The 23,275-nt window shown below is 52.0% G+C and overlaps 1 protein-coding gene across 2 annotated transcripts in view; it reads right to left on the bottom strand.

Annotated features, from left to right (window-relative positions):
• Positions 1–3,858: 3,858 nt before the first annotated feature.
• The window catches only part of Ntn1 (netrin 1), a 180,579-nt gene continuing 161,162 nt past the window's right edge, over positions 3,859–23,275 (bottom strand). For both annotated transcript variants that reach the window (XM_051180346.1, XM_051180345.1), the window contains exons 6-7: positions 18,812–18,886; positions 3,859–7,770 (exon numbers count right to left, since the gene is read on the bottom strand). In XM_051180346.1, the coding sequence (XP_051036303.1) occupies positions 7,442–7,770; positions 18,812–18,886 (404 nt within the window). In that variant the 3' untranslated portion in view covers positions 3,859–7,441. The remainder of the gene's footprint in view (positions 7,771–18,811; positions 18,887–23,275) is intronic.

Genomic DNA, 23,275 nt, shown 5'->3' with positions numbered 1-23,275 from the left:
TGAGGCCCTTTCCTGGGACCCTGAAACCAACAATTCCAAATGTTCTGGGAGGCCCCAGGCCTCCCAATTCACTTCAGAATAAAGGCAGAGTGGCCACCACTGGCAGAAGAAAGGGTCTCTAGGAGCTTGCAAGCCAGCAGTGAAATGGTCACTTCAAGACCCCACTGCCTGAGCTCGCAGCTCTGCCTGACCAGTATACTTATTGGGTCATAGAACAGGAAGTCATAGAAAACAGAGTAAGAAATATGCTGCAAACAGCCCCCAAGGATTGCCACACCACTTACCAGCTCTGAGACAATGGGCAGGTTCCCGGTCTATGCCAGTGGCCTCATCTAGAAAAAGGAGACTACCATGCCCTGCCTCACGGGGCTGCCATGAGGACTGGGTGAGCACGTAAGGACAGCAAGCTGCTCTGACCCTAGCGGGTCCTGTCCCCTGATTTCCACTCTACCTGGACTGGAAGAGTACGCCAGGAAGGGGCAAAGTCTTCTGCCGACTTGGCAAATGGTGCTTGAGATCCTGAGGATGTGAAGGCCCTAGGAGTAGACTTAGCAGGATGTCAGGGGTTGTGGTATGCAAATGGCTGAGCGGTCATGAAGCAGGCTGTGAAGAACGGACTGGAAGGAAAGAAGATTGGGCTCGTGTCAGGGGCATGTGACTGAGAAGAAAGGGACTGTGCTGTACTCAGGCCAAGGCTGTAGGAAGCAGTGTGCCCTAGGGCACATTTGTCAGGGTTGCTAATGGATCATCCAACGTAAGAGCAAGAATCTGCAGATCTCTATCATCCAGCCTTGTGGGAAACCCCAAATCTGTACAAACAGTGTCTCCTTGGAGCCCCTCACTTTGGTGCTCAGAGGAGGCAGCATTGATAGTCTGTTTGACTTTCTCACCTCCTCTTGACTTGCTCAGCACGAAGCCCCGGCAACTCGCAGGGCACCTTGAACCAGAGCCATGGAGGCCTGGCTCTGTTGCACTGAAAGCCCTTTTTCAGGAAGACACTGGCCCATGCCTGCACACAGTTGCTTCTGTTCTTCTGACTGAATGGGCATCGCTAGCAGCGTGACCTCAGACAAAGTTGCTTCACTTCTGGTACCCACGGGCAGGGGAGAGTGGAGGGAAAGCTGCCTGGCAGGTTACAGCATAAGGATCCTCCCGATGTCCCAGCAATGGGCATTGCAGGCAAGGATCCTCATTCCATGTCAGTCTTCCTCAAGGATGGCTTTCTCACTCCATCAGACCAGGAGTACCCAGGCACGCCCCGCTGGGTGGGGTGTACCAGAGAGTCTGATGCCTCAAACCCCAGGTAATATGGCTCCTGTAGAGTGGCATTTGCCAGCATAGTTTGCAAGGCCTGGTTTCCCAGCTCGAAAGTGTCAGACCTGCAGGCCAGTGAGCTGCAGCAAGCACTCTAGACTAAGTCTTGCACCGCTCCCAGAACACAAAGTGGCAAGGCAGCCAGAGCACCGTCTCCTCGGGGACTTTGTCAATGAAAAGAAACCTTATTAAAATAACAGCATTTGAGCTGTTTAACTTAACTGATTATTAATTATATGCATTTTAAGTCTGGATGCCACATAAAGAAATCCAGATACCTAGGCACAACCAGTACTTTTGTTCCATTTAAACTTTGTGATTATTAATAATTATGCTGAACCTTAGCTGTTATTAGCCCCAAGACAACCTCCTCACCCGATCTGCAATGCCTGGGCCTAAGTACAGCATCCAATCCACCAGGCCTTCACAGAGCTCACATGGAAACCCCTATACCCTTTTAGTCTGCTGCCTGCTGCTAGCAAGCCTGCTGGGGTTATGTACAATCTCCTTGAGTTTAGATCCTTGGAGATTTCCTACCATGGGGTGGGAGGGCTTTTGCAGAATTCCCAACTGGTCCTCAGTTTCAGGATCTGTCCATCCTGCTTGTCAGGACTGTCAGCAGCCAGCTAGATAGCTGTTCGCCCAGCTCCCTTAGGTCATTGTATTAGCAGCTTTTGTGTGGACACTGCTGAAGTTAAGCAGATATCTCCCACCTCCTACATTAGAGCTAAAACTAAACTCATATGTTCTCTTACTGTAACAGGATTTCTCAAGCTTCCTCCCAGCTATGTGCCAACAACTAAAGGCCCTGACCTCCTTCCAGAATGCCTTGCTGTCCCGCCAAGCCTCCAAGTTGATAAAGCAAGGAGTTAAGCCATCCACGTTCGGTATTTCTCCCTGGCTGCTGTTCTTGCACTCAAATTTTTCTTGGCAGAGTTCTTACGTGTCTTTATTTAGTCTGAGACCACAGGGTGTGTCTATCCTGGGTGGGCATCCCCATTCAAGGCACTGTCCCTGGGAGATGCAGAGATGGGATGGGTGAGCCTCAGCTATTCATGGCCCCTCCCTTCCCTGGTAGGCTTCTGGTCCTGATGAAGTCTGCTCAGCCCTTGGGGGCTTCCTTCCAGCTTCCTCCGCTTTTCCCATCACCTTGGGCCAGTGCTTAGCAGAGACCCTGCTTGTATTCTGTTTTCTTAGCACTGGACTGATATCAACACCTCATCTCCCCAGCCAGCCAGGTGGAAGGCCCTAGGAGGCAAGCGAGCTGTTCAGTCCATTTTCATGCCTCTCTGATCAACAGTGTGTTTCCTGCCAGCAGAGAGCCCAGCTGTGAGGGGGTCAGCACACACTCAGACACAGACAGCTTTGTGGATAGAGGAAAAAAAAAAAAAAAAAAAAAAGCTGTATCATAAAAAGTCCTTGAGAACTGAACTCTTGGCTTAAAATGACCAAACTGTCAAGTGATCACAGAACCCTTAGCCCCCAGCCCTGGGGGCTAAGCCTGATACAGCAGATGAGGCTTGCTCTAGGAACTGCTTTCTGTCCCAAACTGCCCACCACCAGGCAATGGCATTCAACAAGGACCCACTTCTGAGACGGACACTAATAGGTGTGTCCCTGCCTGCCCTGACTTGGAGCCCTGCTCCTCAGAGCTAGCTCAGTGGAGGTTAACCCAGCAGTGTCAGCCTCAAGTGCTTGCCTGCTCTACATCAGGGGAAGGCTTTTATGCCCTGAAAGCAAAGGCAACCAAAAGTCCACATTGCTGAGGGGCTGGACCAGACCAGCAGGTGAGTCCTGTCTTCAAAAACCACTGGGTGTAGAAGGGTCAGGTCTGAGGGCCATGACAACACATCCTCCCAGGAGCTGGCTGGTTGTTCAGTAAAGAAATCACAACCATTTGGAAGTTTAAACATAGCCTCTCCAAAACCACTGAGCTCAGCTCCTGGTGGCTGCGTGGTGCTGGCACAGACCCAAACCCTGCTCGGCACTAAGCCTCGGCAACAGGCAGGGGGAAAGTCTTTTTTGCACGATCTCTTGAGTTTCAACAGCCTCCTGGATTTTCTCATCTTCATCTTGAATAGAAGAAAGAGGTAGTATAAAAGTCCAAACAGGCTTGCAGGCTCTGAATCTGGAGGGGAGGTCAAAGGTTACCGTATCCAGTGCTGCTGGTGAGGGTAGGGCGAGTCAGGAGAAGTCTCCTTTCCCCTATCTAGACCCCTGTCTGGAAGCTCCAGAGAATGGGAAGGACCTGCCCCAGTGGTGACTTGGGGATTGCAATACAGACTGCCCCATTTGAGAGCCTGTTAGCTCAAAACAGCAGTCAGGGCCAGCAAGCCCCCAGGATTTTCTAAGCAAGGCTATACTTTTCCCGTCTTTTTTGGGTAGTTAAGGCTCTTTGTTTAAAACACACACAAGATTCTGTCTTGCTAGGGTGTTCTAGGGCAAGACACCATATTCCTTAAGTTGCTGGAAATCTTTACCCTTCTACCTCCCCACATGCCACCACCATAGCTCAGGCCACCAAAGAAAGAGTAGGACAAAGAACAGTATACAAGAGTTTATTTAATGATATCTGAATTTAGTTCTATCATGTAGGTCCCACGTTACAAGTTCCATCTGGGTCCATTACAACTCTAACAACAACAACACACAAAAAAAAAAAAATCCCTTAAAAAAAAAAAAAAGAAAATCCACAACTTTCTCCATGTCATTAAATATATTCATATATAATAACCATAATATATTAGTATGCATTGGAAAGGAACACTGACCCAAACAATATGTCATGGTCACAACTAAACATTTACAATTCTGAGTGAGCAGAATCGGTACAAGAGGGAGGCCGGGGGTATCCAGAGCAGGAAGGGGAGGGTGTCCACTGACACAGAGGTGAGGCTGGCTTAGTTTTTGGCAGGGGCAAGGCCCCACAAAGACAATTTTGATACCCCTGGGGTATGGCATGGCTCTGGTCCACAGGGTTGTCTGTCTGTGAACCATGGCCCATCAGTGAGCCGAACTTGCCCACTCTCTAGGCTTCCTGGATGAAGGAGTCCTTGAAGTGTCAAGATGTTACAGGAACTGCTTCCCAAGTCAGTCCCAAAGGGTCTCTTTTTTTCACTCTTGTTCCAGTTTGGGGCAATTCTAAGACAGCCTGTACTCATTGCCTGTATGTAGTTACTGACACAGGGTTCTAGAAAGTTCCTAAGGTCCTCGGGCCACTCCAGCCTCCCAGGGCTTTGCCTCAGGCATCAGACCCTCTCATCTGAAGGAGCCCAATGGTCCTGCCTCCTGCCCTGCTTTCCAGGACAGAAGGTCTGGCCCAGAGGCCACAGGAGTGTCCAGGAGCACACCATTTCCTTTACCCCACACCACTGTGTGACTGTGTGTCAGCGAAGGAGGCATCCTGATGGCAGGGGCACCAGACTACCCAGCTGGTAAGTAAAAAGACAGCTAGGGCATCTTGACTGGTAAGTGACTAGCCTGATACGGCTTTCTTCTTCAAAGACCTACATATCACAACTCTGTTAATACACTCTCAAACTCAAAGACCTACTTCCTCTTTTGCATCCCTTCCTAACTGTACAATAGGATGTCTCCTTTCCATCTCCTCTCTAGCATGAGGCCAAGGGCAGGAGGAAGACAGACAGCTGCTGCTTCCCCAAGGCTGGCTCTCAGGCAGAGGAGTAGTGGGATGATTTCAGGCTAGCTACAGAGGTGGCAGCTATGATCTCATCCATAACCTGGCTCATCTGACCAGGCAATCAGGGCTGGAGAAGAGCAGGGTGCCTTGGTGGATTCCCAGCAAGATGTCTTGTTGCTTAGCTGGCCCCCAGCACTAGTTAAGGGGCTTCAGTGGACACCAGGTGCGGCTATGACTTAAAGGCTCATAGGTCAAAGCTGGCTAGGGCAGACGCTACCCTGGTATAGAAACAGGACAGTTGCCGTTTGCTGCAGATGGTACCCCACAAACCACAGTGGCTGTCTGAGCCTGGACAGTGGCCCTTGACCCCCAATCTCAGGCTTGGACAAGGAAAGTCACATGACCCTTCCCAGGGCAGGTCTGTGTGCTCCCTGCCAGCCTCTCTGAAGCCTTACAGCCTTCCTTCCCTCCCACACTTGGAGCCGACAAGCCACCATTCCAGGCCCTCTCAGACGGCTAACACCTGCGCTCCCCAACCCTGGGACTTCCGGGGGCTGTCTTCTAGGGAAACCATTTCTTGTTCCCCCACCACCCTTGATGCCTGCTCTGGAGGTATTACTTTGTCTATCTTAGACCTACTCCAGGCTAATATCCTCAACATTCTCTAGAGACAAGCTGCCTGGGTCTCAGTGAAACCCCCCACCACAGTGGGCTAACAGCTGGGATGGTGAGGCCAGGGTCTGAGTCCCGAAGCTGGTGCAACCTCGGGCATGTGCACACATTTCTTCACTGGTGAAAGTGAGGACAAGAACCCCTGTCTCAAGTGTTTGTGATGAAGACAGGCCAGGAACATGTGTGTAAAGTGCCTGGCACCAAGCGGGTGCTCAGCAAATGGCAGTGGTGGCATGGGCAGGAGTGGGAGATGCAGAGGGAGTTGTGTCACCAAGGGGCTGAGCTTCATTCCTGGTATGGTCCTTTGGGGCAGCCAAATGGGCAGGGGAAATGAAACCAATTTCCTGACTGAGAGGGAAGCCAGGCCTCTCATCCAGTGTGCGGGGCGTGAGGCTGGAGGCCCAAGTGCAGGGATGCAGGGAAAGGCAGAGTTGGGGGGGCTGTGAAGAAGCAACCAGAAGAGAAGCTTGGAGCTATCTGCATGAGGGCGGTAAGGCTCCAAAACAAGAGAGGGCTAGGCACACAGGAAGACCCGGAGACTGCCACAAAGGCAGCCAGAAAGGAATGGATGAGATCGCCCAGGCTAGACCAAGACAGCTGTGGGCTACAGTGGGCTTCTTAGCCCAGTAGCCTGTTCCCTTTGGGAGACAGCAGTGAGGGCAGCAACAGTAAGTGGTCACAGCTTCCGTGGCTCTCTGCCACCTGACCTCTCCTGGCCTTGCTTACCTACAGCTTGGACACTCAGGCACCTTGCTAAGCAAAAACCCCTGGTCCTGACTTAAGCAAGTCCCTTCCTTTCCCCAACCCTGGGGCCAAATGGCCTCTAAGGCCGCTGGCATTCCAGGCCTGACCAGGCCCTTTCCAGCTGTTGACATTGCTGTGAGGCCTTGTGGGAGTTGATGTCATTACACAAATAGTGTCATTGCCCTAAACCCCGCCAGTACCCCCTCCCCCTCCCCTGGAAAATGTCATAAAAGGGGTTGTTTCCAAGTTTCCAAAAAGGAAACTCTCTGGGAGGTTTTGGTTTTCAATGCCTCCTCCCACAGGCAGCTCCAGCAAAGGCAGTGACCACCCGGCTTGGGCTTCAGGGGCATCCTTAGGCCCTAGGCCCTCTGATGGGCCAGGAGCCTGGGCCAGCCCCACTTGGGTAGAGTAGGTCCCAGGAGGGGCCTCCCCTCAGAGACCAGAACTCCACTCAGAGACCAGCCCAGCAGGTGGCAGTGGAGACCTGAAGCTGGCTGATCCCAGTGCCATCTGGCCCTTTGACACAGGGACCTGTTGTGGAAGTCTGAAGTCTGGGAATTCTTAGACAGCAGGTGATGGGGAAGGGAAGGGGGCATGACTAGTGCCTTGTGGTGGACTGGTTGCCCCTGCCCAGGCTACAGGCCCGAAAATTCACAGTTCTTCTCACACCCCCTTCAAAAACCATCAAACACAGTGACTGTGGTCCTCTGTGCCTTTCTGTGCCTGGGACCCAGAGCTGGGTGCCCCCAGCCCCTCTACAGCAACCCCCACCTAGCCCTAGGGAAGCGCATCTTTGTTCTGGAAGGAGCGCTGTGAGGTAGCTATGTCTTGTCCTCATTTCTCCAGGGCCTGGCCTGTCAATACAGGGTACTTCCTGCCATGCGCATAAGGGCACAGCCAGGGGTGTGAGGGTGGGGCTGGGGCGGAGCCGCTGAGGGCCCCGCCCCACTCAGACTTCACCCCGCCCCCACCCGCCCCCCTCCCCGGGGAAAACCCTGGCGGGCCAAGTCCAAGGCTGCCGGCCCCTGCCAGCGCCCTGCCCGCCCTCCTAGAGCCTGCGCCACCTCCGCGCTAGGCCTTCTTGCACTTGCCCTTCTTCTCCCGCTGCTGGAACTTGCGCAGCCGCCGTGCCCACGTGTCCCGCCACTGGATCACCAGGCTGCTCTTGTCTGCCACGATGCCACTCTGGTCAGGCGAGTCCTCAGCATTGCCCAGCAGCAGGTATTTCTTGAGGGGCTTGATTTTGGGGCACTTGCAGGCGATGTCTCGTGAGCGGACCCACAAGCTCTGGTCACCACGGCGAATGCGACTTGTTCCTTGCTTGTACACAGAGATGATGTTCACCGTGAACTTCCACCAGTCCCCTGCTTTGTCCGCCTTCAGGATGTGGATCTGGACGGCTACAAGGAAGCAAGCAGGGGTGTGAGCCATGGCTGGGAAGAGCAGCCAGGTGCCCAGGTCCCAGGATGGGATGGGCCCTACCTGCACCATGCCTTAAAAGAACCTGGAGAAAGGAGTGGCATCTGGCAAGTGACTGCAGAGGGTTCCCCACCTGGCAGTGGGTTAGCTGTAGCAAAGCGGATCCCGGAACCCCACCTGCCACTACTCCAAGAAGTGTTGCTCCTACCTTTGCTGAAGGTGACACCTAAGACCGCCCCTTGGGACAAGTGCCATCTTGTGAGATGTTGGGGTCCACAAAGGAGACTCTGGGGGAGTGGGGCTAGATGAATTAAGCATGCCCCTGGCTCTCTGGCTAAGATCCTGTCCCTGAGGACAGGTGGCCTCAGTGGCAGCAGTGCTGACCCCTCCCATGCCTATACCTCTAAATGCCCCTGTCACTTCACCCCAAGCTTTAGGATGCACCCACATACCTCCCCCTTACTTCAACACAACTGAAAGAGTCCATCGTGGGACCTCAGTGACCGGCAGCAAAAGACCCTGCCAGGTGGCCAGAGTCCTTAAACCCTCCTCCCCAGGCTGCTCATCTCCCTTGGAGCCTCTCAGGCTCAGCACTACTCCCACAAATCTGCTAAAGGGTTCTCAAAGCAGAGTATGCCAGACTGCCCTGGAGAGCTTCTGAAAACACTGTGGGCTCTGCCCCTGGGCTTCTGATTGAGCAGAACTGGGTGAAGCCCAGAGACCTCCGTTGCACATATGCTCCCCAGGACTGCCGAGGCTACTGGTCCCTAAGACAGAAGATAAATGTCTAGTGTGCGAGGAGATGCTGCTAGAGAACAGTAGTACAGGACCTTTTAAAGCAGAAGGGAATGTTGACGAGGAAGAGGCTGGGAGGCAGCTCACTTAGTGAAGTATTTGCCAGACAAGCAGTGGGGACATGAGCTCAGAACTCAAGGGACAAAGCACCAGCACCCCTACAATTCCAGTGCTGGGAAGGGCAGCGGGTGTGTGTGTGGGGTGTGTGGGTGTGTGTGAAGGCAGGTGGGTCCTTGGGGCCTGGCCTGTTTCAGGTTGAGCTAGAGGCTCTCAAAAGGTGGAGAACAAAGAAGGAAGACGCCCAAACCTAACTCCTGACCTACACACATGCACATACACACATGCACATACACATACAAGAAAGGAGGAGGACCTTCATTCAAATAAGTTGGTACAGCACCAGGTTCCATTCAAGAATTTCCTTGGTACAGGGCTTTGGGGAGCCTGTAAGTGATGGGTCATGTGTATGCCTTGGCTTCCCAAATGTTGCTGGCTGCAGGACCCTTTGGGTGGCCCATCTTAGAGGCTACTTGGAGATTGCTAGAGAAAGAGGGACACACAGCCATTCTCCCTCTGCAGTCCAGGACATTCCTCAGCCTCATTCACCAGAAGCAGCCATCTTTTCCATCCCATAGTTAGGACCTCTTTCCTGTGCTCACCCTGTATGCCACACCCTGTACACATCATCCCACATGGCAGGGAAAGGTTACTCCCTGAGCTACAGTGAAGATTACCCTACCACTGAATGCACTGAGCCCTTTCATGGCTCTAGGGAACCCCCAGCTCGTCACCTCCTCCTGGGTCCCTCCCTGTGGTCACACTGGCTGGCCAAGGCACTAGGGCAGGGGAAGCAGACAGGTGAGGTCACAGGAGCACTGGGTTCTCCAGCCCACCCTCCTGGGGTGAGGGGAGACTGAATTTTCCCATATTTTCATTTCAGCTGTTCCTGGGCATCCTGAACTTTGCACTTCAGTCTGAGGGCTCCAAAGAATGGCTGCCATGGCAACCGTTTCCATGTTTTTGTCACCAAGGGACTCAACACTCGGTGTGAACTCTGAGGGTGGGGGTGGGGAAGCCCTCCAACCTAGTGAAGTGACTCTGCACACAGAGGTCACCCTGGCAACTGAGTGCCCCCTCAGCTAAGGGATTGGAGAGTTACCGCCAGAGCCCTGATTTCCTTTCCCGGGACTGTGCAGAATACAGAATGAGCCTCTCTGGGGACACAGCAGTTTCCCTGTGTGGCAACCCTCAGCCAGCCAGTGTTGTCCAGTCAGACGTGGACTGTATGTGTGGAGGTCCCTCTGGTTGGATCCTTGGGGATGCAGCTAATCTCAGACTCAGAGCACTGATGCCCCAAGTCCCTCTCCTGGAGCTCTCACACCCTGTATTTCCAAAGATGACTGGATCTAGAGACAGGACCTTTCTGGGGTAGTTATAATGAGGTCATGAGGGTGGCCCCATTCTAGTAACCAGTGCCCTTAAGGGATTACAGCACACAGAGGGTCTTGGGCCTCAGGCTGAGAAACAGGCTTGGAAGCTTTACAGAAGAGAGTCCAAGATAAGGGCTGGCTGGACAAGGTCTGGCCTTGGATTAGGTCCGCACATTCCCCAAGATGAGCATCTCTGATAACCTCAAGACCTCTCTCACGGAGTGAATTATTCTGGAAAGGCAGGCAGCTCCTACCTCCACTCCTTAGAAACAACTCACACAGACCTCAAGAGGACCTGTTTCATCTGAGCCCCAAAGGTCCTCACTGCACAATGCTGTGTTCAAGAAAGAAGAGGCTGAAGAAATGACATTTGTGAGCCAGCAGATCTAGCTTCTTTTGTGGTGGGGACCTTCCTAGCTGCAGACTGAGACAGCATAGGCCCAGAGGCAGGGGAGGGTGGCAGTAGGATCCATGTGATTACGCTGGAAGAAATCCACGTTTCCGCTGCCCTTGGCAATGCCTCCGAACATTACAAAGCCCACCAAGTATGAGCTGCACATGCAGTACATGGGCCAAGTCCCCACAGTGCACATACCACTGAAAAGATTCAAAATACACACTGCAACAGCGACCTCAAACAGACCTGCTGCTCTGTGCGCTTAGGGAGCATGAGCTCTGGCAGCTGCATGGCACACAGCAGGGCTGCTGCCTCTGATCAGGAATAACTGAGGTCTCCAGACTGCACCTAGATATGTGTATCTGATAGCTTGTGACCAGGTGGCTGAGCACAGTTCAGCAGCAGCTCTACCGGTCTTGGGGCCACACAGGGCTCTTAACACCCCTGCTCTGATCTTCATATTGGTGACCCTCCCAGATGTCAGTATTAGGAGTGTGTGTGTGGGGGGGAGGCTCAAAAGACAGCAGTATGTGGGCTCCACCCTCATGAGCAGATGGGTACCCCTCTCAGAGGCTTAAGAGCCCTTTCCCCAGCTGGGCTCCTTGGGGGAGGAACCAGCCACAGGATGCAACAGAGAAAAATCTAATCTCTAAGGAGGCATTTAGAGAAAGTCTAATGGGGGGTGGTGGTGGTGTAGGTTTGGGGGGGGCTGCCTAAAACCTAGACAAGCCCTCTTCTACAGCAGCCCAGAACTTAGCACCTTGTAGCCAGGTGAGGCAGCCTCCCAGTTCACAGAAAGGACTTCCATGCTATGCTAAGCATGTTTCTCAGCCACCAGGGCGGGGTAAGCCATAAAGCCCACCATCCCTTACCTGAGTTAAGCCTACAGCTCCAGCTAGCAGGGGCACCTGTTTGGTACCTTGGCAGAGCCCAGCTGTGGCTTGGGATGAGAAGGCCTCTGAGGGCCAGGCCTATGGTAGTCAGACTTGGCATAAAGTCCCCCGTGCTTCTCCTGGTGTAGGGACTGGGTGGGAGGCCACACAGGAGAAAAGAATGTCTAAGGGTCAGGCCCAGGCCAGCCAGGGTGCCTTGGAGTCATATGTCTCTTGGGCACAGAGTACAGAATCCAGCCGGCTGCCTACACATATCCCTAGCTGCAGTACCAGGCTTGTCCTACCATGGAAGTGAGGGAGCAGCCATCCTTCTCAAAGGCCTCGACTTCCACTAAGGTCTACTGTCCGGGAAATTCCCAGGCCATTCAAGGCACCATGAAGCATGGGGAGCCCTAGCCATCCTCTGAGCTCCATAGGGAAACTGGCTGTTCTCTTCCTAGAACCAGTTCACTCAAAACCCACCTCCCTTCCTGCCCCACTCCAGCTCTGGACCAGGGCCATGAGGGCCTGCAAGGAGTTCTAGGCCTTCCAAGGCCTAGGCATTGGCAGGAGAGAACAAGAGTTCATGGCCCCACACAGGTCAAAGGTCCCCACCTAGGCTGGGTTCTAGGAAAGTGGTCTGGCCTAAGACAAGGCAGACACCTCTGTTGGCTAATTCATGGCTGGCTGAGAGCCCACAGAGAGGAAGGCCCAGCATACCAGAAGCCACCTGCTGGGCCAGAGACTCAGTAGGCAACAACTGTTTCCCTAGGCTACTCCTCCTCTCTCCAGCACTTCTGTGGGGGAAGCTCTTGCCTTCCAGAGCTTTCCAGGATTTATAGGCTGCTCAGAGTGGGCCCTAGGGGCCACCCACAGCTGCCCCTCCTAAGGGCTGCCCCTTGCTTCCCCTCACCTCCCTACCTACCTATACTTTCCTGTTGGGCAAAGGAAGGGTTGTCACCCGCCTCTGCCTCAGAGACTGCAGCCAGGAAAGATGGGGGAGGACACCTATCCCACAGAAACCATTAAAACCAAAAGCCCTGTAAATCTCCAGGTGGGAAGAACATGCCTGAGCCTCTGCTTGCTTCCATGAAATGCAGCCTTGTCTGCACTTCCAGGCCAGTGGCGAGCCCTGCTCCCAGGCTTCTGTATGGAGAGAGTGGCTCCTGTGGAGAATGCAGTCTGGGGCTGACACACATCCTGAGACTAGTAGTGGTCCTGCCTACTGCTCATCAGTAAGGTGGGGATGCACCCTGATGAGACGCAGCAGCCAGCCACACAGCCTTGAAATCCTGGCTGCTGCCTCCTGCTACTCCATTCTTGAGAGGGGCGAGACCATCTCCTGGAGTAAGCATCTGAGAACCATCTTAGAGGAAGGCATTAGCCCTGGCCCTGAGCAACAGGTAGCCTAACTGGCTCAACCCACTGTGTTAATGACCTTTATGTTACTGTGGCAAAACAGCTATGCAATCAACTTGGAGGAGACACTTTATCAGGGCCCACAGGCTGGGAGGTTGTGGTGCATGTCCCCAGCGGGCTCCAGTGCTCAAGGCCCCAATGGTAAAGCCAAACATGGTGGCAAGAACATGCTGAGCACAGCTGCTTAGCTTCTGCCAGCCAGGAAGCAGAGAGCAAGCAGGGACTGGGGACAAGATGTGGTTTGCATGGGCACAGCCTCAGGATGCACTTCAACAAGGTCTTCCCTCCTACATTTCCAACCTTTGGCAGGCATTTCATATGCAAACCTTGACATCCACTGCACTCTGGTCCACAAGTGTGAAGCTGGAGGACTGGCCTCGGCTGCACAGAAACCCTGCTGGCCCTTGCCCCACTACCAACTACCTCTGGATAAACTGGGTTGCCAGAAGGACATCCCACCTCAGAACACTTTAAATGATCCCCTGAGCCTCTCCTAAATGATCCCCTGAGCCTCTCCACCCACCCAAACCTGTCTCTCACACTGGCCAGACCCCCAGCCTACCCAATTAGCCACATCCAGAGGGACACTGGAAAGAGCAAAACCTGCTGGCTGCTAATTGAGAACTTTCCTATGGGAGAGTAGATGATGAGTGATCCGCAGGCCAGAGGTCTTGGGAAGATGGGCTCGAGCCTTTGAAGGAAAGGAGGTGGCAAATAGCCTCTCCTGTGGGATTAGGTCCAGGCCCAGCTCCCTCCAGGATTCACCAAAAGCCTAGTGCTGCAGGGGTTTCTGGACAGCTTAGGACAGCAGATTAATACCCACTCTACAGAAGAGTGCACACAGACACCCCTCAAATAAGTGTTGCTAACTTCCATTTCCCCCTTGAGGATCCTGTCCCAGAACAAAGAGCAGCCCCATCTTCCCAGATGCCTTGGCTGGAATGGCACTACCAAGCTGCCCCAAGATACCTACATCTGGAGTTCTGTGCCATGCTGGATAAAAACCAACATGCCTCATTCATAACGGGCTTGACTTCTGAACACCACGAGTTCCTTAAAGTTAAACCACCCTCCAAACCTGCTTCTCTCAGGAGATAAAAGTTCCTGAGGCCCTATTGTAAGAGTCATAATACAAAGCTAGCCATGCTGCATGCTCACTCACTCACACACACACACACACACACACACACACACACACACACACACACAGACCTCTGCCTTGACTGGCAGCAGAGCTGGTCTCCATGGACTAAGCAGTTTAAGTGTGAGAGCTTGGGAGGTGTGGTAACCTCAGGTCCTGCTTCTCAAAACCCTGAAGGCTGCTTGAGGGCATCCTCTGAGACTACTGGTAAGGGGAAACTGGTGTGTCTATGAAGACTGCTGGAAAGGAAGCCCAGGACCAGAGACTGAAATGCTGGGGTCCTTGCAATAGAGCCTACAATCCCTGGGATGCCTACCCCAACTCTGTTCTGGCTCATTAGATTCAGACTAGACCATCCTCTCTGAACCTCTGTAAAAACGAGGAAAAGACACCCTTTCCCAGATAACCTCTGTGGTTTCTCTAAGCCACCCAAAGCCATGTCTCACAGGAGACCACAAAGAGCAAAAAACAAGACAGACCAGCACACAGGCAGATGAGGGCCTGGCGCTGCCCACACCCAGAACAGCCATCTCCCCTTTCTGAATTGGCTGGAGTGACAGTGGCAAGAGGCCAGCTCAAGGCTGGGAAGGGCTGCAGAGTCACCCTGCTTACACCCGCTCCCACCTGGCTCCCCAGGGGGGCACTTCCTTGTGGGCACAGAACCTTTGCTGTCCAGCTGTCACTGGGGCTGCCTGGCCTTCCCTGTCCAACCTGGTGGTCACCCACATTCCACAACCTCAGGCTGACTCATACAGATCCAACCCCACATCTGGCATCCATATGTGGTTGGCACTCTTCAGGAGGGGCGGGGGTTCACATCTGGCTGAAGAAACAGGAGGATCCTCAGGGGGCCAGTGACCCCAGGGAGGGTCGGCAAGCCTCCATTCTCTCAACCAGAGGATGTCTAGGTGACATGGCTCTTTCCAGAAATCACTACCAGCAGCCCTGGTGCACTCTAATACCTATGCCTATAGCCAGTGTCACTGGCATAGATGCAGGAAGCTCATCTCCATGACATGGCTGCTGAGGAACACTAGATCCCAGGGTCACCGAGAAGAAGAGAGAATGCTCAATGAGGTGGCAAAACTCCTTGTCCACAGCCAGGAGACCCCAGTCCCTTCTTCCCCGTCTGACCCATGAGACAAAAGTTGGGCTAGCCCTGGGGCCCTATTGTTCAAAGCAGAACTTCTACCATGATAGTACTGTTACTGCGACCAACCATCCAGTCCATTTCAGTACCCAGTAATCCACTCACATCCACATCTGCATCTTCCCTGCTCACTACCACAAATCCATCTCCTCACAGCCTTCCTCCATCTCTTCCACCATCGTCACTATCAATCATCCCTCACTACGGTTGTCATCTCTGCCCACCAGCTCAGGGGCTCCCCACCATGGGAATGGGGCCTTCTTCCTTGCCCATCAAGATGTTCTTGTGGCTTTTCTTCCAGGTCTGATCTGGAGCTGAGAGTCAGCATTCCACTAGGATATGAATTTGTGAGCCCTGTAAGGGTTGTTATGTCTCTTCTAGGTTGCCGAAGGCTAAATCACCAGCACGGGGAAGGACAAAGCTCAGGCCTGGGGCCCCAGAGCACCCGAAACCAGGATTTACCCCACTGGGTCTTCTTGAACCACAGGAGTAAGAACTCCGCCCTCCCTCCCGTGTGGCTGCTGAGTACTAGGGTAAGGGTGAGGCAGGGCTGGCATGTAGTCCCAGGGGCCAGCAGGGGAGCCCAGTCCTGGCTCAGCTATCCTCACCCTACTACATTTTCACTGACTCCAGAGGTTCCTAGGCACTAAGTCATGCTGAGATACACCAGAGGTCTCCCTCGGCTCAAGCCACCTGGGCCAAGATGCCTGCCCACAGCACTTTCTCTCAAGCTGTGTCCTCTGAAACCATGGCATAGGCTGTCAGGTGGAATACTTGAAGCTCGTGTGAAGGCATCTTCAGTTTTCCATCTGGTAGTGCCAAAATGTCTTTCAACAAGGGGGTGACTAATAAACATTTCTGGGAATGGAGCACTTTTCCAAGAATTGGCAAGAAGATGATGATCTCACCTTTCACAAGAAGAGCTGATGTGCATCCCAGAGAGAAGGAAGAGGATACTTGGGCTCCCTGGGCAGCTGCTAGGGGACAGGCATCACCCTCAGTGGGTCACAGTGGTTTCCACACACAGATGTAAGCAGCCCAGCAGGCCAATTCCGATCTACCCCCACCCCCACCCCGCCACCTCTCTACCCGCTAGTACCCAGCATCCCTGCCCTCCTGATTCTCAGACCCTACTTTTCCCACTACTAGGGATCCCTGCTTTGTGGGAGGTGTCCGTGAGAAGCAGCTCAATGCAGTGGGGGACACAGTACAAAGTTAAAGGAGGAGTACAAGTCAGAGGAATTTTTCCCCAAGAAGCAGAGGAACTAGGGAAAAGAGACACCCAGGAAGTGGAGGGCCACAGCCAAGGTCAAGTAGGCCAGAGCCCTTGACTTCAGGGGCAGAGATCTCTAGAGCAAGTGAAGGAGTCTCAGGGTAGGCAGCTCCAGACAGATTTGCTTCCTCTATGGCTGGGCTGGCAGGGGGATGCTGTCGTGGTGGTGAAGGGAAACATGTGTGTACACACACACACTAACAGCGGTCTTCGAGGCTGTGGCTCTACACTTGGCTTGGCCCTGACTTGTGAGCATCTGTAAGGTGAGCCAGATTCCCCTAGAGGGCAACAGAGGACTGAGGTGGGGACAGGTGATGGATGACCTGATCTCCATGGGCTAATGTCCCCTTAGACACAGTGCCTAAGCACCTGGATATCCTGTCCCCTTGATCTGAGGAAAGGGAAGCCTAGACTGATGAAAGGAATGAACCATCTTCCCCACGGGGGGGGGGTCTCTCTAGATGGGGCCAGCATCCTGCTCAGGCCATCACTGGGCTCTCCTGATCACTGGTTTTTCTTGCCTTGCCTGGTGTCTACCCACCCAAGCTTGGTCTGACACACCTTGGGCTGCCCAGCCAGGCTCTTCCCACAGGCCTCCTCATGTTGGAGGTTTCTGCCTACTGGCTATCACCCAGGGTTAGTGGAGACTGAAAGACAGTTCTCCAGCTGCCCCAGGTCAAGCCTCACTTGGTGGGGCCAGGGGTAGAAAGGGCTCTTCTCTCAGCAGGGGTGGCAAAACCTGGGTTCTAATTAGCAGCTTCTGGAACATCCAAGTGCCCTGAATATGAAGGAAACGTGTTTCCTAATTGGCCCCCTGCCGAAGTGTCAGTAGGCAAGCAAGCAGGGATTAGGCAGCCTCTGAGCCAGCTCCCTTGGCCTGGCCTCCCCTCGTCTGTTTCTAGGTACATTCTCTCCTGTCCTCCAATCCATATTCTCCCTGGACTGGTCAGATATTCCAAGTGCAGGAGGGCCACCTAGACACACTTCACCCAGGCTGTGTGGGCCAACCAAGGGTACATCATGGAAGATTCCCACAGCTCTGCGAAGTCCAATGAGAGGCCTTTCCCAGTCTCAGCAAGCAACCCCCTGCAGTACTCACCTGCCCACCACCCCACATTATGGTCTACCACTTACTACCTTCTCAGACCAGACTCCCTGAGGCCCTCCATATCCCATGGTGCCTGGCTCTTCTGAGCCCTCTGTGGAACTTATGTGACCCCACAGTAGACACTGAGCTACACTGAGGGGACTACCCTTACTTCAAATGACCTTATTGCATAAGGGTAGCCCTGGAGCCAGAAACCGCTGCAGTGCTTAGAACATGTTATGTCTCTACCAGAACCTCTATGGCGTGTAACAGCCCCAGCATAAGAGTGCTGACAGGTGGGAGGGCCCTCTGGGGGTATGTTGGGTCCAGAGGGGTCCATGCTCATGAAGGTCCCCATGAAAGGTAGTTAGGATCGTTAGAGCAGGTTGTGCAACACAGCTGGCTCCTTGAGTCCCCATTCTACCATGAGCTGACACAGCACAGGACCCTCACTAGAAGCCAAGTGGATGCAGGTGCCATGCTCTTGAACATCAGAAACCATGAGCCAAAAATATACCTCAGATATTTTGTCAGGGAAATGGAAAACAGCCTAACCCAGAACCTCCCAGGGCTGCTGGGGAAGGAGGAAAGCAGAGCCAGGCAGTGACACTGTGGGCATGGGACATTCAGGTCGTGTCAGCCCTGAGAAGGTGTACCAGAAAAGAGAGGCCAATGTGGAGCCAGGAGGCCATACCCAACCCTTCCCTAGCCAAGAACACCTCCTGCTGACTCCGCTGAATTTGGGGTCAGGGAAGCCCCAGTCTTAAATCCGTGAAGGAATGTCATCGTTAACCTGGTGTAGACAGGGCACTGTCACAGGCCAGGGTGACCCTGGAATATTAATTATATGGAGAAGAGCAAAACCAAGTCCAAAAGAATTAGGTGGAGCATGGGATCCACGTGAGTAACTTTAGTGTTTTCCCCTTTCTGTCTAAAGACCAGAACAGACCAGAATAGACACTGTGGATCAGAGATAGCTCCACATGACCCCGCCCACTCCTCCTCAAGCAGGCCTGTCCCATTCCTGGCCCAGTGCTGGCTATGGGGGTGGGAGCAGTAAGTTAGCCCTCACACTCCTGACCGCACCAGGCCTTCTGCTTTGCCAGGAGCAAAGGATCAGGCTTCAAGGCCAAAGCCTGGGAGAGTACTGAAGCCACAGGTTCTCAGCCCACAGACTCTGGGAGGGGCCACTCTGGGACCTGCCTCTCTCTGTCTCTGGCAGAGATGCGGGCTGGACCTGAGATGTGAGATCCTCCTGTAGCCACCACCCCAGCCTGAAGGAGGTAAGTGCTTCCTTTATTTCTCAAGGACAGTCCTGTCCAGGGCAATTGGAAAGATCCAGGCTCTCTGTGGCTTATCAAGAGACAAGGTATTCTTGGGCATGAGATTTCATGGATCCCAGGGACTCTGTGACACGAGCCATTTGCAAGCCACCCCAGAGAAGCCCGGCACACTCACCATAGTCCTTCCTGCAGTATTTCTTCATGTTCATCTTCAGCTTCCCTTTGGAGGCCTTGCAATAGGAGTCACAGTCTGCAGGGGAGGACATGGACAGAAACTCATTAGGCCACTAAAGAATGGGCTGATGGCCGAGTGGGCCACCTCCCTAGATACCCAGTGGTATCCATGGGCTAGGCTAAGCGGGTGGCCCATTCAGGACAGGCTGGCTTTCTAAATAGGCCAGTGGGACAAAGGCCACCTCTCTTTCCTTAGCCTGGTAGACTATTTCAGCCTCCACAAGAGCCTTGGGGGCCACTGTATGGTGCTACCCAGGGATTCAGAGTGCCACACCAATTCCTTCTGTCCTAAGATTCAACTAGAACCTGATTAAAGCAGCCAGAGACCCCAGAGGCTGCTGGGTCTGTGTCAGTCGCTGGCTTTCATGGCATGAAGCCTCTGGCTGGGGTTAGGCCCCAACAAAAGAGGTCACAGGGGAAATTAGCAGCCCATGAAACATTTCAAAAACATCTTTGGTGTCCACTCTAGTGAAGTGTGCAACGAAAATGCCCACAAAAAGAGTTTAGCCCTAATGGGCCCCACCGCTGAGAGGCAGGCCTACTGGCCGCTGGCTGCTGGCCATACCTGCCGGCCACAGCTTTGAGGGTTCCAGATTCTAAGAGAGCCAGGCAAGCGGTAGATGCAAAGTTTACTTCTCCTACAGTGGCTCTGTTGACCCCAACCCCAAATGCAGCCTAACCTTTCGCTTTCCTGCCAGCAATTTCTGCTTCTTGGAAACAAGGTGATGTAACCTCTTCATGAGCTCTGTATCATAGATAGCCTGATGGGAAACCACCAGCCACCTGCCCAACCCACATCATTGTACACACTGCACCTCCCCACAAGTCTAACAGTTGGTCTCATGTAACCATGTTATTCCCATTGGGTAGGTAATAGAACTCAGGCTCAGAGTTAGGTGAGCTACATACATGGGAGAAAGGAATGATGTGTGTGAGGACAGGTGACCTCCACTACTGTCTGTCACCAGCCTGTGGCCAGGATCTTCAGGGGATATTCAGTGGCCATCTCCCCCAGAGCCCCAGAGCCTGTCTCTAACCACAGCAAGCAGCTCTTCTCTCAAGGCACTGGATGTCCTGACCCATGCCTCCCTTAACTAGGGCAACTCCATCCCACCCATCGGGAGCCATGGCCCAAATTCCACAACTGGGGGCCAGCCTGTTGGGGCCAAAATTCAGGAACCAGTTTCAAGAAATGGAAGAAAATCATGGCCTCTTCCTCCTTGCCTTGTGGCCTGCCCCTTTGTAGCTACCTCAAGATGGCCTTGCCCAGGGACAGTGCCAGCTGAGCAGGTGACTGGTTTCTGGGGTAGGAAGACTTTGGAGTGCAAGAGCCAGGCTCTCCAGACAGTGTGGACTCTTCACTCTGTATAGCAATGCCCAAAGTGAAGGCAGGAAAGGAGCAGCCCCATCACAGGCATCCACTACCATCATTCATCGTGGCAACCCTTCCTATTTGGGAACATCTGTGCCAAGTATGTGCACCGTCACACTTGCTGCAGCCACTCCATGGATGAACCCGGGTTGTACATATGTCCTGGTGTTTGCAAGCAGGTCTGGTCAGTTTCCTGCACTGCGCTCTCCACTTAGGGAGGTAAACTGAAATGCAAGTGGAGCCAAATGACGTCACTGCAGGGTCAGCTTGCTTAGAGTCCACTTGGAGCTTTAGTGTAAGTTTTTGTGAAATTGTTGGCCCAAGTGAGTGCTCTCATTTCCAATCAGGAAGAAGTCATAATGCCTCGAGTCTTACATACAGGCTCAGGAAGGCATACCCATGCAACAACCCAGGTGGAGAGGACATTATTGGGTGTGTCAGTTTTGCATGAGGGAGGCATGATGCCCAATTAAAATACTGTCTATGGACTTCACATTGGGTCCAGATCACTGAGGTCACTGGACAAGTGGTCCCTGGGTAAGGAAAATGGCCTTGTCGTTGTTTCCTTCATTTCCATCACACACAACTACAGAGACAAATCCCAGCTGAAAGCCCAGACCTGACTCCAGCAACATGGTGTCTACTTGGCAGTCACTTTCAGGGCCTCTCCTTGTTTTGTTCCAAAACAGCTATAAAGACAGTGAAAAAAAAAATGAAAATTCACACTAAGGCCAAGAATGAAACTGATAGATGACCCAGTGCCGGAATCTGGGAGCAATCTCAATTAATTAAAGGCAGATGGTGGTGGATGAGGCAAAGCCTAACTGGGTTTTACCTCCAGAAACAGTTCTTTGTCTGATGAAAAGAAAGATCACAAAAAAAGGAGGAGGAAGAGAAGGAGTTGGAAGAGGAGGGGGAGATAATAGCAAGACAATGAGCAGAAAACAAATGGATAGGAAGCATGGGCAGGGAGCGGAAGGAAGTTTAAGGAGGGCAGGACAGCAAGCCATTTGTACTGCCTCTCCGAACTTGCATTTTATCTAAATCATGGATGCCAAGAATCAGAAAAGGCATGGCGACAGGAGAAGATGCCAACCCCACAGAGCAGAAATGAGTCCCACTAAAGGCCAGGTAGCAACGGAACAGAGCTCCACCCGTCTGACATGAGGAATCCAGCCACCAGGGCTACGCAGGGATCTGCAAAGGGCCAAACCATAAATATGAGATGGCCATTAAACCCTCACATCTACTCACCTCTCCCACAGCAGCTCAGAAGCAATCACTTATAATGGGTAGAACAGGTCTACGGACTTCTAAAAAAGACAGCTTCTATGAAACTGGGGAAGAAACAAGGCCTAACAAGGCGCGTAAGAGTTGGGAAAATAAAAGCTAAAGTAACTCAGAAACACAGTAGCACAATTAAAACTCACTTCTGAAGCAGCAGGGAGAATGAAACTGTAGAAAGCGATTCAGCATACAGAAACTCTCCATACTTGAGGGAAAGGCTAAAGATGGGAAGACCGGAGAGGGTAAGGAGATACACAAGACAGTGGAGAGTTGACATGTGACTGGGCTTCAGCAGAGATCAAAGAAAAGTAGAAACAAGAATCAAGGGTAGGACTTCTGAGGCCAGAACAGAACCACAGGTGCAGAAGGAAAGGGTTCTAGGCATTCTTTTTTTTTTCAAAAGCAAGGAAAACAGGCAAACACCCAGTTATCTCTTTGTTGTATATAGTAAATGACACAATAAGAAAAATATACATGCAGATTGAAAAACAACAATAAAAAGAAATGGGCAGACGATTACTTAGTAATGGCTATAATGTCTTCGGGGAGGAAACTTCCAACAGAGTTTTCTATCTAGTTGGATAGTCTTCTCATACACACTAGCCCCCACCCCCACACACATACCCCAAGGCATTCTCAAATGTGTAAAGCTCAGAAAATAATTCAGTATTTGCCATCCAATCACTTATAAAATAAATTTAAATATGAGGACTTTGAGAGAAGAAAAGTTAATGCTATAAACACGTGTCCCCTGAAGTCATTAAACATAAAAGTTTGAAATTTGATTCTAAAACTTAAAGGCAAATATCAAAACTGTTAAAATGTTTACAAAGGAACATTAAGAATATCTGATTATAAGAATTTAGTTGAAATTTTGGGTCATATTAGCAAAAACCAGTAGAAAAAGGCATGGAATCAAACTGCTTAAATAAAAATGTCAAAGATGTTATTTCATGCTTGACTCTACCAAATAAGATACTCTTTTGAAATACCACAAAATGCCAGAGAACTCAAGAAATAAATTACAAATTAAATTGTGTCAAAAGATAAGCCAGAGAAAATAGAAAGTATAAGAAGGCATTTTTGATACATTAAGATCATAAAAGAGGAGTAGATAAGATATGTTTGGTGTAACTTTTATAAAAAGCGTTTTAAAAATCATAGGGTTGGAGAGATGGCTTAGTGATTAAGAGCACTGATTATTGTTCCAGAGGACCAGAGTTCGATATCCAGCATCCACATGGCAGCTCACAACTGTCTGTAATTCCAGTTCCAAGGGACCTGACACCAATGCACACGAAATAAAAACTAAACAACAACAACAACAACAAAAAAAACCACACACACACACACACACGCAGACACACACAAACCAACTATTTGACAATAAAATAATGAAAGCAAAGTATTTATCACTCTTTTCAATACTCAACTATTGCTTAAGAAGGTGCTGACAGTTACTCTTTGTTGTCTTTTTTGGGAGGGGGATTTTGAGACAGGTTTCTCTGTGACTTTGGACTCTGTCCTGGAACTCGCTCTGTAGACCAGGGCCAGCCTGAAACTCATGGAGATCTGCCTGCCTCTGCCTCCCAAGTGCTGGGATTAAAGGCATGTTTCCAGCTACTCTTCATTGTCAGTTTAACTGCATTTAGAACCAACTAGGAAGTGATGGCTATACACACGGGTTACATGTGCTGAAGTTCTCAGTACCCACATCGACAGCTCACAACCACTTACCACACCTTG

The sequence above is a fragment of the Phodopus roborovskii genome, unplaced genomic scaffold (genome assembly GCF_943737965.1).
Source record: "Phodopus roborovskii unplaced genomic scaffold, PHOROB, whole genome shotgun sequence".
NCBI lineage: Eukaryota > Metazoa > Chordata > Mammalia > Rodentia > Cricetidae > Phodopus > Phodopus roborovskii.
This window is presented reverse-complemented; position numbering and strand designations above follow the sequence as displayed.